Source organism: Hypanus sabinus, chromosome 8 (genome assembly GCF_030144855.1).
Source record: "Hypanus sabinus isolate sHypSab1 chromosome 8, sHypSab1.hap1, whole genome shotgun sequence".
In the NCBI taxonomy this organism is placed as follows: Eukaryota; Metazoa; Chordata; class Chondrichthyes; order Myliobatiformes; family Dasyatidae; genus Hypanus; species Hypanus sabinus.
The window spans coordinates 16,492,054-16,511,287 of NC_082713.1; the positions used below are offsets into that span (position 1 = coordinate 16,492,054).

General features: G+C 42.3%; 1 protein-coding gene across 4 annotated transcripts in view; it reads left to right on the forward strand.

The window, feature by feature from the left end:
• Nucleotides 1-19,234, forward strand: part of tbc1d8b (TBC1 domain family member 8B) — a 128,359-nt gene that overhangs the window by 14,988 nt on the left and 94,137 nt on the right. For 2 of the 4 annotated variants that reach the window (XM_059976722.1, XM_059976723.1), the window contains exon 1: nucleotides 10,491-10,707. The exons of 1 other annotated variant lie outside the window; for it this stretch is intronic. In XM_059976722.1, the coding sequence (XP_059832705.1) occupies nucleotides 10,581-10,707 (127 nt within the window). In that variant the 5' untranslated portion in view covers nucleotides 10,491-10,580. Of the gene's footprint in view, nucleotides 1-10,490; nucleotides 10,708-19,234 lie in introns of those variants that run through there. One more of the 4 variants, XM_059976721.1, reaches the window with a different exon arrangement.

Consider the following 19,234-nt stretch of genomic DNA (forward strand, 5'->3'; position numbering starts at 1 on the left):
ACTCACAAGGGACTCACGACCAGACTATGTAACAGTTTCTTCCCCCAAGCCATCAGACTCCTCAATTCCCAGAGTCTAGTCCAGAGGTCGGCAACCTTTACCACTGAAAGAGCCATTTGGACCCGTTTCCCAGAGAAAAGAAAACACTGGGAGCCACAAAACCCGTTTGACATTTAAAATGAAATAACACTGCATACAACATCTTTTTTTACCTTTATGCTATGTATAAACAAACTATAATGTGTTGCATTTATGAAATCGATGAACTCCTGCAAGGAAAATGAAATTACATTTCTGCATGCAACAAAAACATTTTGAACTCCGAAAAAATGACGTTGAGTTGAAGGTTACTTTTAACTAAAATACTCAATGTCTATTTGAGTCCTTCTTGTATTTATGAAAAACGCCGAACTTAAATTGTCCGCCAGCAGCAAACCAAAAATAACGTCAGCCAGCTGTCAACCGGAAAAATAAAACGACTATTTCACTGAACAATGAAAAAATATGAATATACGTAAAATAATAGGCAATTAAAATATTTAGCATACTTGGTTAATGGGATTTCTGCTCCTGGACCTCAGCGCACAGCGTCTGCACATCAGGGCTGTATGACGTCACCTTCATCTTTACACAGGATCGCAAGCAGTCATCTGTGAGGTGTGCGTGATGTTTGTTTTTAATAAAGTTCATGTCGGAGAACATCTGCTCACATACATATATGGATCCAAAGATCGACAGGACTCCAAGCACATACTTTTTAATGTTTACATAAATGTCGGGGATAGCATTACATGTTTCGAACACAAGTTTGTCTGGTTTGAGGAGGTTTTCAATATCAGCCCATTTGTGATTCTGAGCAAGAACGGCCTTCTGACGGGCAACATCTTCAAGCTCTGCTGTCAAGCTTCTAAACTTGGACACCCATATGTCTTTGTCGGCTACGTTGGCCAGTTCCATCTCAAGATCAGGTTGATTCACACCGGCCAATGCAGTCATATTCAGTAGGGATGGATCAATGCTTAGGGGAGTGACCGGGAAGGATAATGTGTTTTTTCCCTCTCTGAACTCACAGAAGCGTTTCCCAAATGATGTTTTCATTGCGATGATTGCAGAATGTAAATATTCCGAATTTATCATGACGTGAGCTTGTTTCAACTCTCTCAAATTGGGGAAGTGAGACAATGTGCCTTTCTGTAAATCTCTGGCAAGCACTGTCAACTTGCGCTCGAATGCCAAAACATCGTCCAACATCTGCAGGGTTGTGCATCCTTTCCCCTGAAGAGCTGTGTTCAGCGTGTTCAGGTGCGCTGTCATGTCTACCATGAAGTGTAGCTTTTACAGCCACTCTGGCTGTTCCAGCTCAGGAAAGGTGAGCCCTTTGCTGCCCAGGAAAGTTTTCACTTCTTCGAGACACGCGACAAAACGTTTCAGCACCTCCCCTCTTGAGAGCCACCGGACTTTGTTGTGCAGCAGGAGATCAGAATATACGCTTTCCAGCTTGTCCAGTAACAAACGGAATTGACGGTGATTTAAACTTTTTGCCATTATTTTATTGACAATCTGAATGACAACATCCATTACTTCTGTGCATTCCGGAGGAAATGTTTGAGTGCACAGTGCCTCTTGGTGCAAGATGCAGTGAAAAGTCATCAGCTTTCTGTCCAGCGACTTCTACAGTAAAGCCACAAATCCCTTGTGCGCTTCTGTCATATTTGGTGCCCCATCAGTAGCTACTGACACCAGGTGGGTGGTCTTTATTCCTTTGGCTCTTAAACAATTCAAGACAGCCTCACAGATGTCCTCCCCCCGTGTTTGGCCTTTTAGAGGTATCAACTCTATAATTTCTTCCTGTGGCCCGGCAGAGTTTACATACCGGCAGAACAGCGCTATCTGTTCAATATCACCTTTGTCTTTAGACTCGTCACAGGCAATCGAGTAGGCCACAGCTGAATTGATGTCTTTAATTTGCCGTCTTGTGATGTCTTCTGCCATTTTTATGGTTCTGTCTTTAACAGTCTTTGCAGAGAGGGGCATATCCCTGATTTTCTGCACAATTTCACTCTTGTTTTTAAAGTCCGTGAATAGATGTTCTGAAATCTTAATGAAAGATTCTTTTATATATTCACCATCTGTAAACTGCTTCCCGTGCCTGACTATTTCCTGAGCGGCAACGAAACTAGCATATGTAGTTGATTTTCCAGACCTCATCCACTTCTTGAAATGATTTTTGCTCAGATCAACCTTCAGCATCAGTTCCAAAACGGCTTTTTTTCTCTCATCTCCATCCGGATATTTTTGAGCAATGGCTGCGTGTTTATTCTGGAAATGTCTTGCGACTTTTGACTTTTTGTTGTTTGCTAGTTTCTCATTGCATATTAAGCATACCGGTAAACCAGTCTCGTCAGCAGTGAAAGCAAATGAATCTGCCCATGTATCATTAAACGTTCTGTTTTCTTCAGTCACTTTTCTTTTTTTAGAATTCTCCATAGTTAGCCTACCTTGGATCAAAAAATTAAAGAAATCGCGCACTGGCGGGTGTCAGGCATTGGCAGTGGTGACGTATATTAATAGCGACAAAAAAAACATGTTTTATTTAGATTGTACAAGATCACCATAATCTTCAAATTTAGAATTACATTTCAAAAACTAACAAACTAACATAAAATACATTTTAATTAAATACTCATCATTTATTTTCCAAAGCCACAGGGAGCCGCGGCACAGAGATGAAAGAGTCGCATGCAGCTCCGGAGCTGCGGGTTGCCGACCCCTGGTCTAGTCTGACACCAACTTATACACACGTGCACACACACACACACACACACACACACACACACACACACACACACACACACACACACACACACACACACACACACACACACACACACACTCAACTGGACACCACTCCACTCCCTTTGCAATTTTTGCTCATTTCTTTCTCAATTCCTGCTAAAACATTGTTTACATTTACATAATTTATTATTATCATCTATTATTATTATTATTATTATTATATTGTAATTTGCCTTTTACTGTGTCTATTGTCTCATTTATTAATCATTGTACTGTCTTGCACTGTTTTGTGCACTTTATGTAGTCCTGTGTAGGTCTGAAGTCTACTGTACTTTTGTGTTGTTTCACGTAGTCTAGCGTAGTTTTGTGTTGTTTAATGTAGCACCATGGTCCTGGAGGAATGTTGTTTCGTTTTTACTGTGTACTGTACCAGCAGTTATGGTTGAAATGACAATAAAAGCGACTTGACTGTTGCAGTATAATTGTCTCGTCTTTGGCGTTGCATCAGCTCGAGCAATTTGGCAAGAAGCAACGTCCCAAGTGCTCCAAGATATCCCTGGAATACAGTGTTACCTTGATGACATCATTGTGACTGGCAAAAATGTTGAAAAGCACCTCCAGAACCTTGGTAAAAAGCTTACTAGGCTGAGTGAGTATGGTCTGTGTGCAAAGAGAGAGAAACGTGGGTTTTTCAAGCATGACATCTCATATTGTTGACATGTCATTGAAAGCATGGTTTACATAAGCTACAAGAGAAGATTGAAGCAATGCTACAGGCACCCAAACAGGAAAATGTGTCACAACTCAGGTCATACTTGGGTCTTGCAAACAACTACCTCTGGTTTCTCTCAAACATTGCGACAGCGCCACATCCATTGAATGCACTGTTACAGACAGGAGCAAAGTGGGAATGGCTAGAAAGGTGTGAAAGAGCATTCAAGGCAGCAAGGAGACTAATAACCTCAGATGAATTGCTCACCCATATTGACCCATCTCTGCCAATCAGATGGCATGCAATGGGTCCCCTTATGGCATTGGTGGCATTTTGTAACACACTATGAAAGATGGATCTGAGAGTCCAATTGAGAAACAATGTGAGAAGTAGTGGTCCCAATACTGACCCCCGAGGAAAACCGCTAGTCACTGTCAGCCAACCAGAAAAGGACCCCTTTATTCCCACTCACTGCCCCCTGCCTTTCAGCCATTCCTCTCTCCATGCCAGTATCTTCCTGTAACACCATACCATTTTATCTTGTTAAGCAGCCTTATGTGAGGCACCTTATCAAATGCCTTCTGAAAATCTAAGTAAATGACATCCACTGCCTCTACTTTGTCCGCCCTGTTTGTTACTTCCCTGAAGAATTCTAACAGATTTGTCTGGCAAGATTTTCCTTTACAGAAATCATACTGAGTTTGACTTATTTTATCATTAGTCTCCAAGTACCATGCAACCTTGTCCTTAATAATGGACTCCAACAGTTTCCCAACCACTGAGATTAGGCTAATTGGCCAATAATTTTCTTGATTTTGTCTTCTTCCCTTCTTAAAGAGTGAAGTGACATTTGCAATTTTCCATTGCTCTGGGACCATGCCAGAATCAAGTGATTCTTGAATGCTCATGACCAATTCATCCATTATCTCTTCAGCAACCTTTTTCAGGACTCTGGGATGTAGTCCGCCTGGTCCAGGTGACTTAATCACCATAAGATCTTTGAATTTGCCTTACACTTTTCCCTATGTAATAGCAGTGGCACCCACTCCTGCTCCCTGACACTCACGGACCTCTGAAACACTGCTAGTGTCTTCCACAGTAAAGACTGAAGCAAAGTACTTATTAAGTTCATCTAATATTTCTTTGTCCCCCATTACTACCTCACCAACATCATTTTCCAGAAGTCCAATATCAACTGTCACTTCCCTTTTATTTCTTTTATAACTAAAAAATAAATTTTAGTATCCTCCTTTATATTATTGGCTAGTTTGTCCTCATATTTCATCATCTCCCTTCTTATGGCTTTTTAAATTGCATTTTGTTGGATTTTAAAAGCTTCCCATTCATCCAACTTCCCACTCACTCTTGCTACCTTATATGCCCTTTCCTTGGCTTTTATTAACTTCCCTTGTCAGCCACAGTGGCCTTTCCCTTGCCATTTGAGATCTTCTTCCTCTGTGGGATATAACTATCCTTCATCTTGTGAACTATTCCTAGAAACTTCAGCCATCTCTGCTCTGGCATCATTCCCACCAGTATCCCTCCTTCAACCCACCTGGGCAAGATCCTCGCTCATTCCTCTGTAATTCCATTGTGATACTGATGCATGTGCTGCTCCCTCTCAAATTGCAGTATGAATTCAATCATATCATGATGACTGCCCCCTAAGGGTTCCTTTACATTAAGCAGACTAATAAGATCTGTGTTAGTGCACAACACCCAATCTAAGATAGCCTTCTCCAAATAGACATGAGCCACAAGCTGCTCTAAAAAAACACCTCATAAGCATTCAACAAATTCCCTCCCTTGTGATCTGACACCAACCTGATTTTCCCAATCCTCTTGCATATTGAAATCCCCCAGTACAAATGTGTCATTACATTTATGACATTCCTTTTCCAGCTCCCTTTGCAATCTCAACCCCACATCTTGGCTACTATTTGGAGACCTAAATATGATTCTTTTTTTACCTTTGAAGTTTCTTAATGATTTGACATTCTCTGACCCTATGTCACCTCTTTCTAAAGATGTAATTTCATCTCACACCAACAGAGCCACACCACTGCTTATGCCTTCCTGCCTGTCCTTTCGATACAAAGTATATCCTTTGATGTTAAACTCCCAACTACCGTATAACCTTCTTTCAGTCACAACTCAGTGATGCCCACACGTCACACTGACCAACCTTTAAATGTGCCACAAGTTTGTCCACCTTATTCTGAATGCTACGTGCATTTAAATACAGCACCTTCATTCTTCACCCTTATGAATTTTGCTTGGTGGTACAACTTAACTCTTTGCTCTGTCTGCAGTTGGCTTGCCCTTTTTTACATTTGTATTACATATTACATCATCTACTTGTAAACCTGCTGGCCCATCCTCACCTCTATCATACCGGTTCCCACCCCACGACCATATTAGTTTAAACCACTCCCAACAGCTCTAGTAAATCTGCATGCAAGGATATTGGTCCTTATCGGATTCAAGTGCAACCCATCCCTTTTGTACATGTCATACCTGTCTCAGAAGGGTCCCAATGATCGGGAAATCTGAATTCCTACTCCCTACTCCAATTCTTCAGCCCTGGATTTATCCACCAGATCATGCTGTTCCTATCCTCACTGTTGTGTGGCACAGGCAGCAATCCCGAGATTACTACCCTTGACGTCCTGCTTCTCAGCTTCCTTCCTAACTCTCTGTATTCTGCTTTCAGGACCTCTCCCAATTTTCTACCTATGGCATTGGTATCAATACGTTCCACGAGTTCTGGCTCATTACCCTCCCTTTTCAGGATATTGTAGATGCATTTAGAAACATCACATGGCACATGGGAGGCAAGCTACCATCCGTGTTTCCTCTTCGCATCCATAGAATCGCCTATCTGTCTCCCTAACTATAGAGTCCTCTATGACTGCTACCATCCTCTTCAGTTTCCTGCACTTCTGTGCCACTAGGTCAGACTCAGAGCCAAAGGCATGGCTGTTGTTGCTTCCACCAGGTAGGATCACCACCTCCCCAACAGTACTTAAGATGGAGTACTTATTGTTGAGTGGAATGGCCACAGGGCTGCTCTCTACTATCTGACGTTCTCCCTTCCCTCTCCATTCATCTGTCCCCTGTAGCTTTGGGGTGACTACCTCCCCGTAGCTCCCGCCTATCACCTCGTCACTTTCCCTAATAAGCCGAAGGTCATCGATCTGCTGCTCCAGTTCCCTAACATGATCTCTAAGGAGCTGTATCTCGATGAACCTGGGTGCAGATGTGGCCACTGGGGAAGCTAGAAGTCTCCTGGACATCCCACATCTGATACCCAGAACAGAACGTAGGCTCTGCAGACATACCCCCTATCCTCTCAAGAGTTAGTTCAGAAAAAATAAATAAGAAATAAGGAATCAACTTAACTAATTACCTTGCCTCTGCCTGTTCTCGCTGACAATGAACCCTACCTACCTCACTATGTTTTTTTGGCTCCCTTTTTGCATTACTTATTATTGTTGTATTTCAATATATTTTTATTGTACAATAATAGATAGCTTTTTTATAATGTATTGCAATGAACTGCTGCTGTAAAACAACATTTACAAGACAGGTGATCCCAGCTGTTATCAAGGCTCTTCTGTGATTGTCTGCCTGGCGTCAGTGGTTGCATAAGTCGGACAAGCGATATTCACCAGCTGATATACTCCTATGACCATCCATCATCTGCTCTCTTGGCTTCACGTGACCCTGATCAGAGGGCTATTCAAGTGCTACACTTCGCCCAAGGGAGACTTGAAGGCTAGCAGAGGGAAGGAGTGCCTTACACCTCCTTTGCTAGAGATGAGTCTCCACTCAACCACCTCGGCTCGAAGTAGAGACAGTCCATTTCCCTTTACAGGTACCAGCTTCTCCAGTAGTTGGTTTTGTTTTTGCCTGAAATTGCAGCATACTATTTAAGGTGTGTGGAGGAAAGTTGAGGAGAAACGTCAGTGGTAGTTTTTTTTATCCAGAGTGGTTTGCACCTGGATTGCACTGCCAGGGATAATGGTTGAAGAGGGTCAGATAAGAGACTCTTAGATAGGAAAATGGATGTAAGTAAAATGGACGATTGTGGCCTGTGTTGGACGAAGGGGACAGATTAACTGTGGCAACACACACAAAATACTGGAGGAGCTCAGCAGGTCAGGCAGCATTTTTGGAAATTAATAAGCAATTAATTAATTTCATCTGACACCCTTCTTTAGGACTGGAATGGAAGGAAGAGGGCACCAGAATGAAAAAGGTGGGGGAAGGGGAAGGAAGATAGCTATTTGATGTTTATTCACCACCTGATCTGCTGTGTCCCTTCAGCATTTTGTGTGAATTTCCAGAATCTGCAGAATCTCTTGTGTTTAAGATTATTCATGAAGTCAGTTTATATGGGTTGGCACAACTTCATGGACTGAAGGAATCATACTGTGTTGTATTATTCTATGTTCTCTGTTGCATATATAGACTCTTTTGTCTCCAGTATGAGGTATTCTTCGTTTCACTCCCAGCACTTATTCCTGCAAGTGGCCACAGTGCAACACCTGCTCACACACCTCCTCTCTCAACTCCACTCCTCCAGGTGAGGCAACTCTTCACACTGTTGGGGTCGCCTATGGTGTATGGTGCTCCCAATGCAGTCTCATTTACATTGGTGAGACTCTTTGTAAGTTGGGGGACCACTTCGTCGAGCACCTCTGCACAAGTGGGACTTCTCGGTGGTCAAACATTTTATTTCTGATTCCCTTTCCCATTCTGACGTGTTGGTCCACGGCCTCCTCTTGTGCCAAGATGAGGCCACCCTCATGGTGGAGGTCCAACACCTTATAATCTGCCTGAGTAGCCTCCAACTTGATGGCATGAATATTGACTTCTCTTTCTGATAAACAAATTCTTCCCCCATCCTCTATTCACCACTCCCCTTTTACTTCTTCACACCTGCCTATCACTTCCCCCTGGTTCCCCTCCTCCTTCCCTTTCTCCTCTGCTCCACTCTCCTCTCCTATAAGATTCTTTTTTCTCCAACTTTTCCCTCCCACCTGGCTTCACCTGTCATCTTCTAGCTAGCCTCTTACCCATCCACCCACCTTTTTATTCTGGCACCATCCTTCTCAGTCCTAAAGAAGGGTATCAGCCCTAAACATCAATCGCTTTTCATTTCTATAGATGCTGCCTGACCTGCGGAGTTCCTTCTGAATTTTGTGTGGGGTCCTTTGGATTTCCAGCATCAGCACACCTTCCCATGTTTTCTTTGTTTACTGTTTTGGAGGAAGCTTGAAAGATATGAAATCCTGTGGTGTTGCTGGAAAGTGAGTACACAAGTCCCGATGAAGGGTCTGAGCCAGAAACATCAACCATTTATTCTTCTCCATAGATGCTGCCTGACCTGCTGAGTTCCTCCATTATTCTGTGTGTGTTACTCTCGATTTCCAACATCTGCTGAACCTCTTGTGCTTACTCAAGGCTTTATTTTGAGATTTGTTGATGAAAATGTTTTTTCAAAATAATTTATTTCTTGGAAATTGGACATTATTTGGTGTGTTACGTACCCCGTAACTGGTTAAAAAGGACCAGCAGAGATGGACACACCTGGAGTCTGAGTCTGCCATTATAAACTCTATTTTATTAATAACTGTGATAAAGTAATATAAAACAAGATAAGCTAAACAGGTTAGGAAAGTATATGCGTATACAAGTGAATAAATAAAGTTCCCAAGTTTCTCCCAGCTGAGGTGATTAGATGATACAGTCTTATGATGGTATGGTAAGAAGTCAGTTCAGTTCTGGAATTTGATCTGATTTGATTTGGAGAGAGAGAGAGAGAGTGAGAGAGAGAGAGAGAGAGAGAGAGAGTGAGAGAGTGAGAGAGTGAGAGAGTGAGAGAGTGAGAGAGAGAGAGATGTTTTGTCTTCCCATTGCTGATGCCGTTGATCCTCCACGTCATCTTCCTGCTCCCGAAACTTATCAAAGTCACCGACTTGTGACCATAAAAAGAGGATGCTGTCTTCACGTAGTACTGCTATCAACCCAGGCAAAGGTTAAGCACACCGATAGCGTTCCACTGGTCACCCCTTTGTCCACACTCTGAGCAAAAACCCCACCCTTGCCGTGGGCACACAATGCTCAAACAGTGTCAGTGTCTTTCTTGTCTCTGGCGTGTCTCATGTGTCTGATTACAAATTCAGTTGACCTTGTATATATATCACACGTGCTGAACACAAGCTGTCTATCATATAGCTCTGCCTTTCTGTTTCCAAGGCAACTCACGGACTTTCTGTTGCTCGCTCTCCCTGAAATAGCACACACACTGTTTGCTCCCTCTCTCTCTTTTTAAAAGAACAGTCCACTTAGAATAATCCTTCAGATCTTGTCACAGGTGCTTGAGGACTAAGGGACTTTGGATGCAAAAAAATCTGAAATAAAGGGTCTGAAATGAAAAGCCTTTTAACCTGAAAGGAAATCTCATTCTCTCTTTCTGCAGATGTAACCTCTGATTTATTTGTCTGGGATCTTTTAAGTCTTTGAAATGTATTTCTCTGTATTTGCAAACTTTATTCTACCTCAGTGCACTGTTTTAGTGCTTTGATCTGTATGAATAGTATGCAACTCAAGCTTTTTTACTGTACCTCAATAGATGTGACAATAATAGACTAATGTACCACATAGGGTTTTCATTTTACTTATGCATATGATAAACTTGACTTTATTTTTAATTAACCTGCTGTGTTGGGAATATTTTCTGCTTTCGTTTTAAGGTGAACGTTAAAATCTAACTTCCCGTAGCTTTGACCTCACACGCCTTGGAGCAATAAAGATTTGGCACTGACAATTTTATATTGTGGTAGTCCATGGTTACACGTGTTTGCGATGGCAACTGGGATTTGTAGTTCGAATACAGTGGAGCCTCTCTTGTGGTGCAGAGAACTGCAACTCCCGGGGTGCTAAGCGCTGAAGACGGGATCTACGTAGTTGCGCTCGTGTGACGGCGGTGGCTTGTCGACGTGAGAGGTGTGAGCATGCAGTGAGGTGGCGGAGGCTGTTCCCTCCTCCGGAGCCGGGCGCCGAGATGTGGTTGAAACCCGAAGAGGTGCTGCTGAAGAACGCTCTGAAGCTGTGGCTGACGGAGAAAAACCACAAATACTTCGTCTTGCAGCGGCGCAGAGGGTACGGCGAGGGAGGCGGTGGACTAACGGGTAAAGTTGATAGAAGCGACGGGACGGCGAGTTAGCATTTCATGCCGCTGGGGGCGCCACAGCCTGGAGGACTGCTCCCCTCAGTGTCAATGGCTAAAAGTTTGACACGAGTAAAACTTTACATGTTTATCTGGTAACTTTGTCTACTCTTAGTATTTACTTTGTCTATGATGTAATCATTAGTCATCTTTTCACTCGGTCCTGTGTGTACATGCATTTGTGCATATTGTCATGTGATCATGCATGAACAAGTGCAATGAAAAACTTGCTCCATTCCCCACTCTGACCTTCCCTTTCCCTATTACCTCCCCCTGGGCCCCCTCCTCCTTCCCTTTCCCTTATGGTCCACTCTTCTATCAGATACTTTCTTCTCTAGCCCTTGACCTTTCCCACCTACCTGGCTTCACCTCTCATCTTCCAGCTGGCCTCTTTCCCCTCCCCCTACCTGTTTTTTTCGGCAGCTTCTTTCCTTCTCGGTCCTGAGGAAGTGTTTTGGCCTGAAACCTCAACTATTTATTCTTTCCCATTGATGATGCCTGATCTGCTGACTTCCTCCAGCGTTTTGTGTGTGTTGCAATAAAAAAAAACTTAGATGCAGCAGTGTTACAGGCACATAGCATGAGATAAGCAGCATTCACAAGAGTAAAAAAATAAGTATAAGTTATATGCAAAGATTATGAGAAAGAACAATCAGAATACGGTGTCTTGTGAGTGATCAAAGTGGTCATAGTGTTGCTCTTCTGAAGTAGTGCAGGCTGGTTCAAGAAGCAAATGCTTGAAGGGAGGTAGCTGTTTTTGAACTTGGTGGTGTGAAACTTCAGGCTTTCATTTGTCTGATTAACTTTTTGTCATGCATTAAGTCTAATTTATTAAGGGTGAAAGGTGAAAAGTTTAAGGGGAACATGAGGGGAAACTTCTTCACTCTGAGTGTTGTGAGAGTGTGGAATGAGCTGCTAGCGCAGGTTGGATTTCAATGTTTAGGAGAAGTTTGGATAGGTACATGGATGGGAGGCGTATGGAGGGCTGTGGCCCAGGTGCAGGTCGATGAGAATAAGCAGTTTAAATGGTTCAGCATGGATAAGATGGGCTAAAAGGCCTCTTTCTGTGCTGTACTTTTCTAAGACTTTTTAACATGTATTCAGTTAGCTACTGGCTGATTAAAGTACTTGTTATTGACTTTTCTGTTATATTATTCAACTGTTGTAACAGCTTGTCATTTATTTGCTGGCTCTCTGTCAGTGTTTATTTGCCGTTCTCAATTTGTTTGGTTCCTATTGGGAGCATCCCATCCTTGGCTCAGATTGTGGTACTGTTTGTCTTTGAAACAGGAGGCTTCAAAGATGCAAAGACCTTGGTGTGCCATTGTTAAACACCTTTAGGGTGTTTTTCTGTTTTAAAAAAAACAAGGGTTTAATTACTGACGCCCGGGCCAATATTTAGTTCTAACCGGAATCACTGAAGTGTATTATCTTTTTGCTTTTTCACTGTCATTTGTGAAGATTGCTGTGTGTGTAAAAAAATAATAATAAAAATTGGCTTGTTCTTTTGGTGCACTTACTCTACCCTGCGCTTTCCATTCCATGCTAAAGCTGAATGGGAAAATGTGCTTCCTAGAGAACAGCTTTATTGAGCACCAGACTGCAAGGGCTTACTTATGTTGTCTGTCTGGCAGCTACTTTCTCACATTTTGAAGTTTTATTATGCAGAGGGGACTGCTGTTTCTTGTGAAAATTGAACATGATGGCAAAGAAAAGCTAATCGCACATTATAGACTCCCACATCTGGGGCAATGTTTCATCGAGATTATAGAATCAGAATGATGTCTTACTTTCAGCTGGAAGAATGTTCCAGGAAATGCAGCCTCGTGATGCATATTTGGCAATGTCATTCAGGGGGCAAAGTTGGTTGGTGTGAATTGTTCCTCGGGTTAAAATGCACTCATTTCAATGCAGCTTCTCAGTTGAAGAAGTTCTGGTTCTTTGTGTCATATTATGATCACCAATCAATGCAGAATGAGTACACATTGACTGAACATGGTACGATAAATAAAATAAAAAATTTAACTACAGTGCTACATTTGGTAGTTAGATTTAGTTTTTGTTATGTGCAGTAAATTGGCATTTAAGATAGTTAATGCGGTATTCATCCTCTGCTATATTTAAAATGTAGTTTGAATTTAATTCAAGCATGTTTAACAATTCCAGATTTAAGACTTCTGAACTGTGTGTAATTTGGGTCTTTGTTCTGTTTAATTATTCTCTGTATGTTATTCTCTATTATTCTTGCCCCCTGAATGACATTGTCAAATTTACATCACAAACTTGCATTTCCTGCAGCATTATTGCTGGTGGAAGTGAGACAGTATTTTGATTCCATTATCTGAGCAGAATGTTCCCCAGAAGTAGAATAAATGATGTCTTTATTTTATTTAAATTATTTTCTTGCCTTGCATTTCACTCAGGAGTTACCCACTCATTTTCAACCTCATACTGCTATGGGAGGAAGTTCCCACTTGCTTCAAAAAGGTAAAAATTATACCAGTGCCTAAGAAGAAGAATGTGAGTTGCCTTAATGCCTATTGCCCAGTAGCACACATCTACAGTGATGAAATGCTTTGAAAGGTAGATCATGACTAGACTGAACTCCTGCCTCAGCAAGGACTTGGACTCACTGTAATTTGCCTATTGCTAAAATAGGTCAATGGCCGATACAATTTCAATGGCTCTTCACATGGCCTTAGAGCACCTGGACAATACAAACACCTATATCAGGATGGTCTTCATTTAACACCATCATTCCCACAATCCTGATTGAGAAGTAACGGAACTAGGGCCTCTGTAATTCCCTCTGCAATTGGATCCTCGACTTCCTAAACGGAAGACCGCAATCTGTGCGGATTAGTGATAATACCTCCTCCTCACTCACGATCAACACTGGTGCACCTCAGGAGTGTGTGCTTAGCCCACTGCTCTACTCTTTATATACACATGACTGTGTGGCTAGGTATAGCTCAAATACCATCTATAAATTTGCTGATGATACAACTGTTGTTGGTAGAACCTCAGATGGAGATGAGAGGGTGTACAGGAGTGAGATATACCAACTAGTGAAGTGTTGTCGCAGTAGCAACTTTGCATGCAACGTCAGTAAGATGCAAGAGCTGATTGTGGAAGGGTAAGACGAAGGAACACATACCAATCCTCATAGAAGGATCAGAAGCGGAGAGAGTGAGCAGTTCGAAGTTCCTGGGTGTCAAGATCTCTGAGGACTTAACATCGTCCCAAAATATTGATGCAGTTATAAAGAAGGGAAGACAGCAACTATACCTGATTAGGAGTTGACATGATTTGGTATTTCAAGAAAAACACTCAAAATATTCTATAGATATATCGTGGAGAGCATTCTGACAGGCTGCATTGATGTCTGGTGTGGGGAAGGGGTGCTACTGCACAGGGCCGAAAGAAGCTGCAGAGGGTCATAAATTTAGTCGGCTCCATCATGGGTACTAGCTTACAAAGTACCCAGGCCATCTTCGAGGAGCAGTGTCTCAGAAAGGCAGTGTGTATTATTAAGGACTCCCAGCACCCAGGGCATGTCCTTTTCTCACTGTTACATCAGGTAGGAGGTAGAGAAGCCTGAAGGCACTCACTCAGCAATTCAGTAACAACTTCTTCCCCTCTGGTTCCTAAATGGACATTGAACCTGTGAACACTACCTTTCTTTTTCATTATATTATTTCTGTTTTTGCATGATTTATAATCTATTCAATATACATATACTGTAATTGATTTACATTTATTTTTACTTGTATATCATGCATTGGACTGCCACTGCTAAGTTAACAAATTTCACATCACATGCAGTGAAAATAAACCAGATTCTGATTCTGCTTTGGGAGTTTTGTATCCTCACCATAGTTTTTTTTCATATGTCTGTCATGGAAATCATTACAGATAGCTGATGAGAGTTTTGGGCCTCTTATCTAAGAAAGGATGTGCTGGCATTGCAGAGGGTTGGGGAGGTTCATAAGATTGATTCTAGGAATCTAAGGGTTAACCTATGAGTGTTTGATGGTTCTGGGCCTGTACTCACTGGAGTTTAGAAGATTGGTGGGGGTGTGGTCTCATTGAAACCTATTGAATGTTGAAACGTCTTGATAAAGTGGATTTAGAGAGGATGTTTCCTATAATGGGGGAGCCTACGACCAGAGGGTACAGCCTCCGAATAGAAGACGTCCTTTAGAAAAGAGAAGAAGAGGAATTTCTTTAGCCAGAGGGTAAAGTTCACGAGGACTCTCAAGACCCTCTGTACCTTGGATTTTTGAATTTTCTACCCAGTTAGAAAAGTTTACACTTTTATTCTTTCTATTAAAGTGCATTACCATACATTTCCCGACACCGTATGCCAGCTGCCACCAGTTTGCCCATTCCCTAATCTAAGTCCTTTTGCAGCTTCCCTGTTTCCTCAACACTACCTGACCCTACATCTATCTTTGTATTGTCTGCAAACTTTGCCATAAAACCATCAATTTTTTCGTCCAATCATTGACCTATGATGTAAAAAGAAGCGATTCCAACACTGATCCCTATGGAACACCACTAGTCACTGGCAGCCAACCAGAAAAGGCTCACTTTATTCCCATTCTTTGTCTCCTGACCATCAGCTAATGTTCTGTCCATGCTAGTATCTTTCCTGTCATAACATGGGTTCTTGTTAAGCAGCCTTGTGTAGCACCTTTTCAAAGGCCTTTTGAAAATCCAAATACACAACATCCAGCAATTTTTTTTTCCTCTCTGTCTATTCTACTTGTTATTTCCTCAGTGAATTGCAACAGGTTTGTCTGGCAATTTTTTCTCTGATTTTTGGCTGATCTTATGTTCTTCCAAGTAGCCTGAGACCTGTTCCTTGACAATCAAATCCAGCATCTTCCCAACCACTGAGTTCAGGCTAACTGGCCTGTAATTTCCTTTCTTCTGCCTCCCTCCCTTCTTGAAGAGTGGAGTGACATTTGCAATTTTCCAGTCCTCTGGAGCCATGCCAAAATCTAGTGATTCTCTATTAATACCTCCACAGTTTCTTCTTTCAGAACCCTGGAGTGTAGTCCATCTGCTCCGGGAGATTTACCTATGTTCAGAACTTCCAGCTTCCCAAGCATTTTCTCCCTAATAAAAGCAATTGCACTCACTTCTGCTTCTTGACGCTTTTGAACCTCAGGCATACTACTAGTTTTTTCCACAATGAAGATAGATGCAAAATACTTTAAGTTTATCAGCCATTCCCTTGTCCTCCATTACTACCTCTCCATTGTCATTTTCCAGAGCTCCGATACAGTATCTGAAAAAAAAATTTGTACCCTCTTGCTGGGAACAACACACACAAAATGCTGGTGGAACACAGCAGGCCAGGCAGCATATATAGGGAGAAGTGCTATCGACATTTTGGGCCGAGACCCTTTGTCAGGACTAACCGAAAGGAAGGATAGTAAGAGATTTGAAAGTAGTTGGGGGAAGGGGAAATGCGAACTGATAGGAGAAGACTGGAGGGGGTAGGATAAAGCTAAGTGCTGGAAAGGTGGTTGGCGAAAGTGATACAGAGCTGGAGAAGGGAAAGGATCATGGGACGGGAGGCCTCGGGAGAAAGAAAGGTGGGGGGAGCACCAGATGGAGATGGAGAACAGGCAAACAATATGTCAGGGATGGGGTAAGAAGGGGAGGAGGGGCATTAACAGAAGTTAGAGAAGTCAATGTTCATGCCATCAGGTTGGAGGCTACACAGCTGGTATATAAGGTGTTGTTCCTCCAACCTGACTTTGGATTCATTTTGACAATAGAGGAGGCCATGGATAGACATATCAGAATGGGAATGGGACGTGGAATTAAAATGTGTGGACACTGGGAGATCCTGCTTTCTCTGGCGGACCGAGCATAGGTGTTCAGCAAAACGGTCTCCCAGTCTGCGTCGGGTTACACCAATATATAAAAGGCCACACCGGGAGCACTGGACGCAGTATACCACACCAGCCAACTCACAGGTGAAGTGTCGCCTCACCTGGAAGGACTGTCTGGGGCCCTGAATGGTGGTGAGGGAGGAAGTGTAAGGGCAGGTGTAGCACTTGTTCCATTTACAAGGATAAATGCCAGGAGGGAGATCAGTGGGAAGGGATGGGGGGGGGGGACGGGTGGTCAAGGGAGTCGCCTAGGGAGCGATCCCTGCGAAAAGCAGTAAGTGGGGGGGGGAGGGAAAAATGTGTTTGGTAGTGGGATCCTGTTGGAGGTGGCGGAAGTTACAGAAAATTATACGTTGGACCTGGAGGCTGGTGGGGTGGTAGGCAAGGACAAGGGGAACCCTATCCCGAGTGGGGTGGCGGGTGGATGGGGTGAGGGCAGATATGGGAGAGATGCATTTGAGTTTCTCTCAAATTTGCCAAGAACAATTCTGGTCATGGAAGACCATGATTGCCCATGTCATACGACATGGCATGTAACAAATGAACGAACCCCATTTTATAAAATCAATTTATTTTACATTGTCATTGCGAGAGTACATTATAGTATTATATAACTGCACCATAGCTTGTACTGGTCTCAGAAGAATTATCTGCTGTTTTTTCTGAAAAGTTGTGAAGATATTTGCTGTTCTCGATATTTGTTTAACTCCCTTTTGAATGTTATTGTTGTATGGGTTCTATGGCCTTTTTGGACAAATCACATCAAAGAATCTTTCCTCAGTAAATTTTGAGTTATCGATGCAAGAGATTGTTGTTGTAGTAGTCTACTTTTGCTTCAGTGAGGCCCATATTCTGGAATTTTTGCAAAATCTTTAGAAAAGTGCGTGTATTTATGTGGTGGCTGGTAATGTTTTCAGCTGATGCAGTCTACTGAGCAAAGGTAGCACTAAGTATTGAAAGTGTCAGTGTGATGACAGGATAATTTGGTTTCGGTAATGTTACAGGAGGGTTTCATATTTTTCTTTAGTCCCCACTAAGGGTTTCAGAAATAGTACATGGAATCTTTAGTGTGGATTAGGATGCCAGAAGGTCACTCTGTCAGTACTGAACTTATTGCAAAGTGCTTAACTGCATTATTGGAATAATAATGTAGCTGTACACTAAATGACACACAGCAGAATTCATTTAAGTACATCTGTGATCGCTGTTTTCATCCTTTTTGTTTGGAGAGGGATATATGTTGCAATAAAAGCACCATCATTAAAATCTGGGGATAAACTTTTTACAGTAAACTTGAGATGAACTGTTATGACATCTAGTAATTTGTTTACATGGTTATCAATTAATTTTATCTTGGAAAGCTGAATTATCTTGTAGGATGCATGCAATTTTTGACTTCTAGTGCTGAGTGCATAACCAGATGCAGCTTCTGAAAAGATTCTTCCGTCGCTCAGACTCTAAGCCCACTTCTTTGTCAAGAATTCCAGATCCCGCATAATGACCCCTTGTCCCATCTTCAACCCTTCTCTTCTTGGACACCCCAGTCTGCTTCTTTGCCTGCTCTGGATTTTTTCATCTTGAATAGCTGACAAAACATCAACCATCTCTATTTCAGCATTCCTCCCTACTCCTTAAAACTTATCTCTTCTAGATGCATTGCTCTCTAATCTCGCTGCACCAATCCCAACCTTACCATCAAACCTGCTGTTGTATTATGGTACATTGACCTCTATCTTGCTGAGGCCATGCGACAACTCTCGAGACATCTCATATCTACCCCTGAAGAAGATCCCTCTCTGGAATCAGAAACCTAATCAACTTTGGAGAACTCCCATCCACGGCTCCCTAATTCGGAGTTCCCTTACCCTGCACTACTCATTTCTACCTCCTATCCAACATCCACAAACCAGACTGTCCAGTTAAACCTATTGTCTTCGCCTGCTCCTGCCCACCCTGACAAGAGCCAAGGAGAGAGTTCCTGTTCAAATGAGTCTGCTCAGAGCAGCTAGTCATTTATAAATTGCTGTTATGTTTAGTTATTCTCAAAAGTGTGTCCATTTAAAAGCTGAGTTTACTGCCCTTTGTGCAGGCATATTGACATTTGTGAGTCATGGAGAACCATACCACAGAAACAGGCCCTTCAGCCCATCTGGTCTGGACGGAATTGTTATTCTACCCAGCCTCATCAACCTGCATCTGGACCATATCCCTCCATACCCCTCCGATCCATATACTTATCCAAACTTCTCTTAATCAAACCCATATTCCACTACTTCAGCTGTAGCTAGTTCAACACTCTCACCACCCTTTGTGTGAAGTAATTCTCTCTTAGGTTCCCCAGAAATATTTCGCCTTTCACCCTAAACCCATTTATTCTTTAACTTGCTATTTGCCTTTTTTATTTGCTATATCTCCTGTATTTCAGATATTTTAGTCTTCAATTTCCCTTTAATTCAGAGTTTTGATATGTGTTAATAATCTTCAGTCAGTTATCAGAGTGAGGTTTCAGCTTCCAATCACAGTTCCTGTTTGTTATGCATTCTGTGGCTTGCTTTAGAGATTTCTGTGACAATAAAGAAA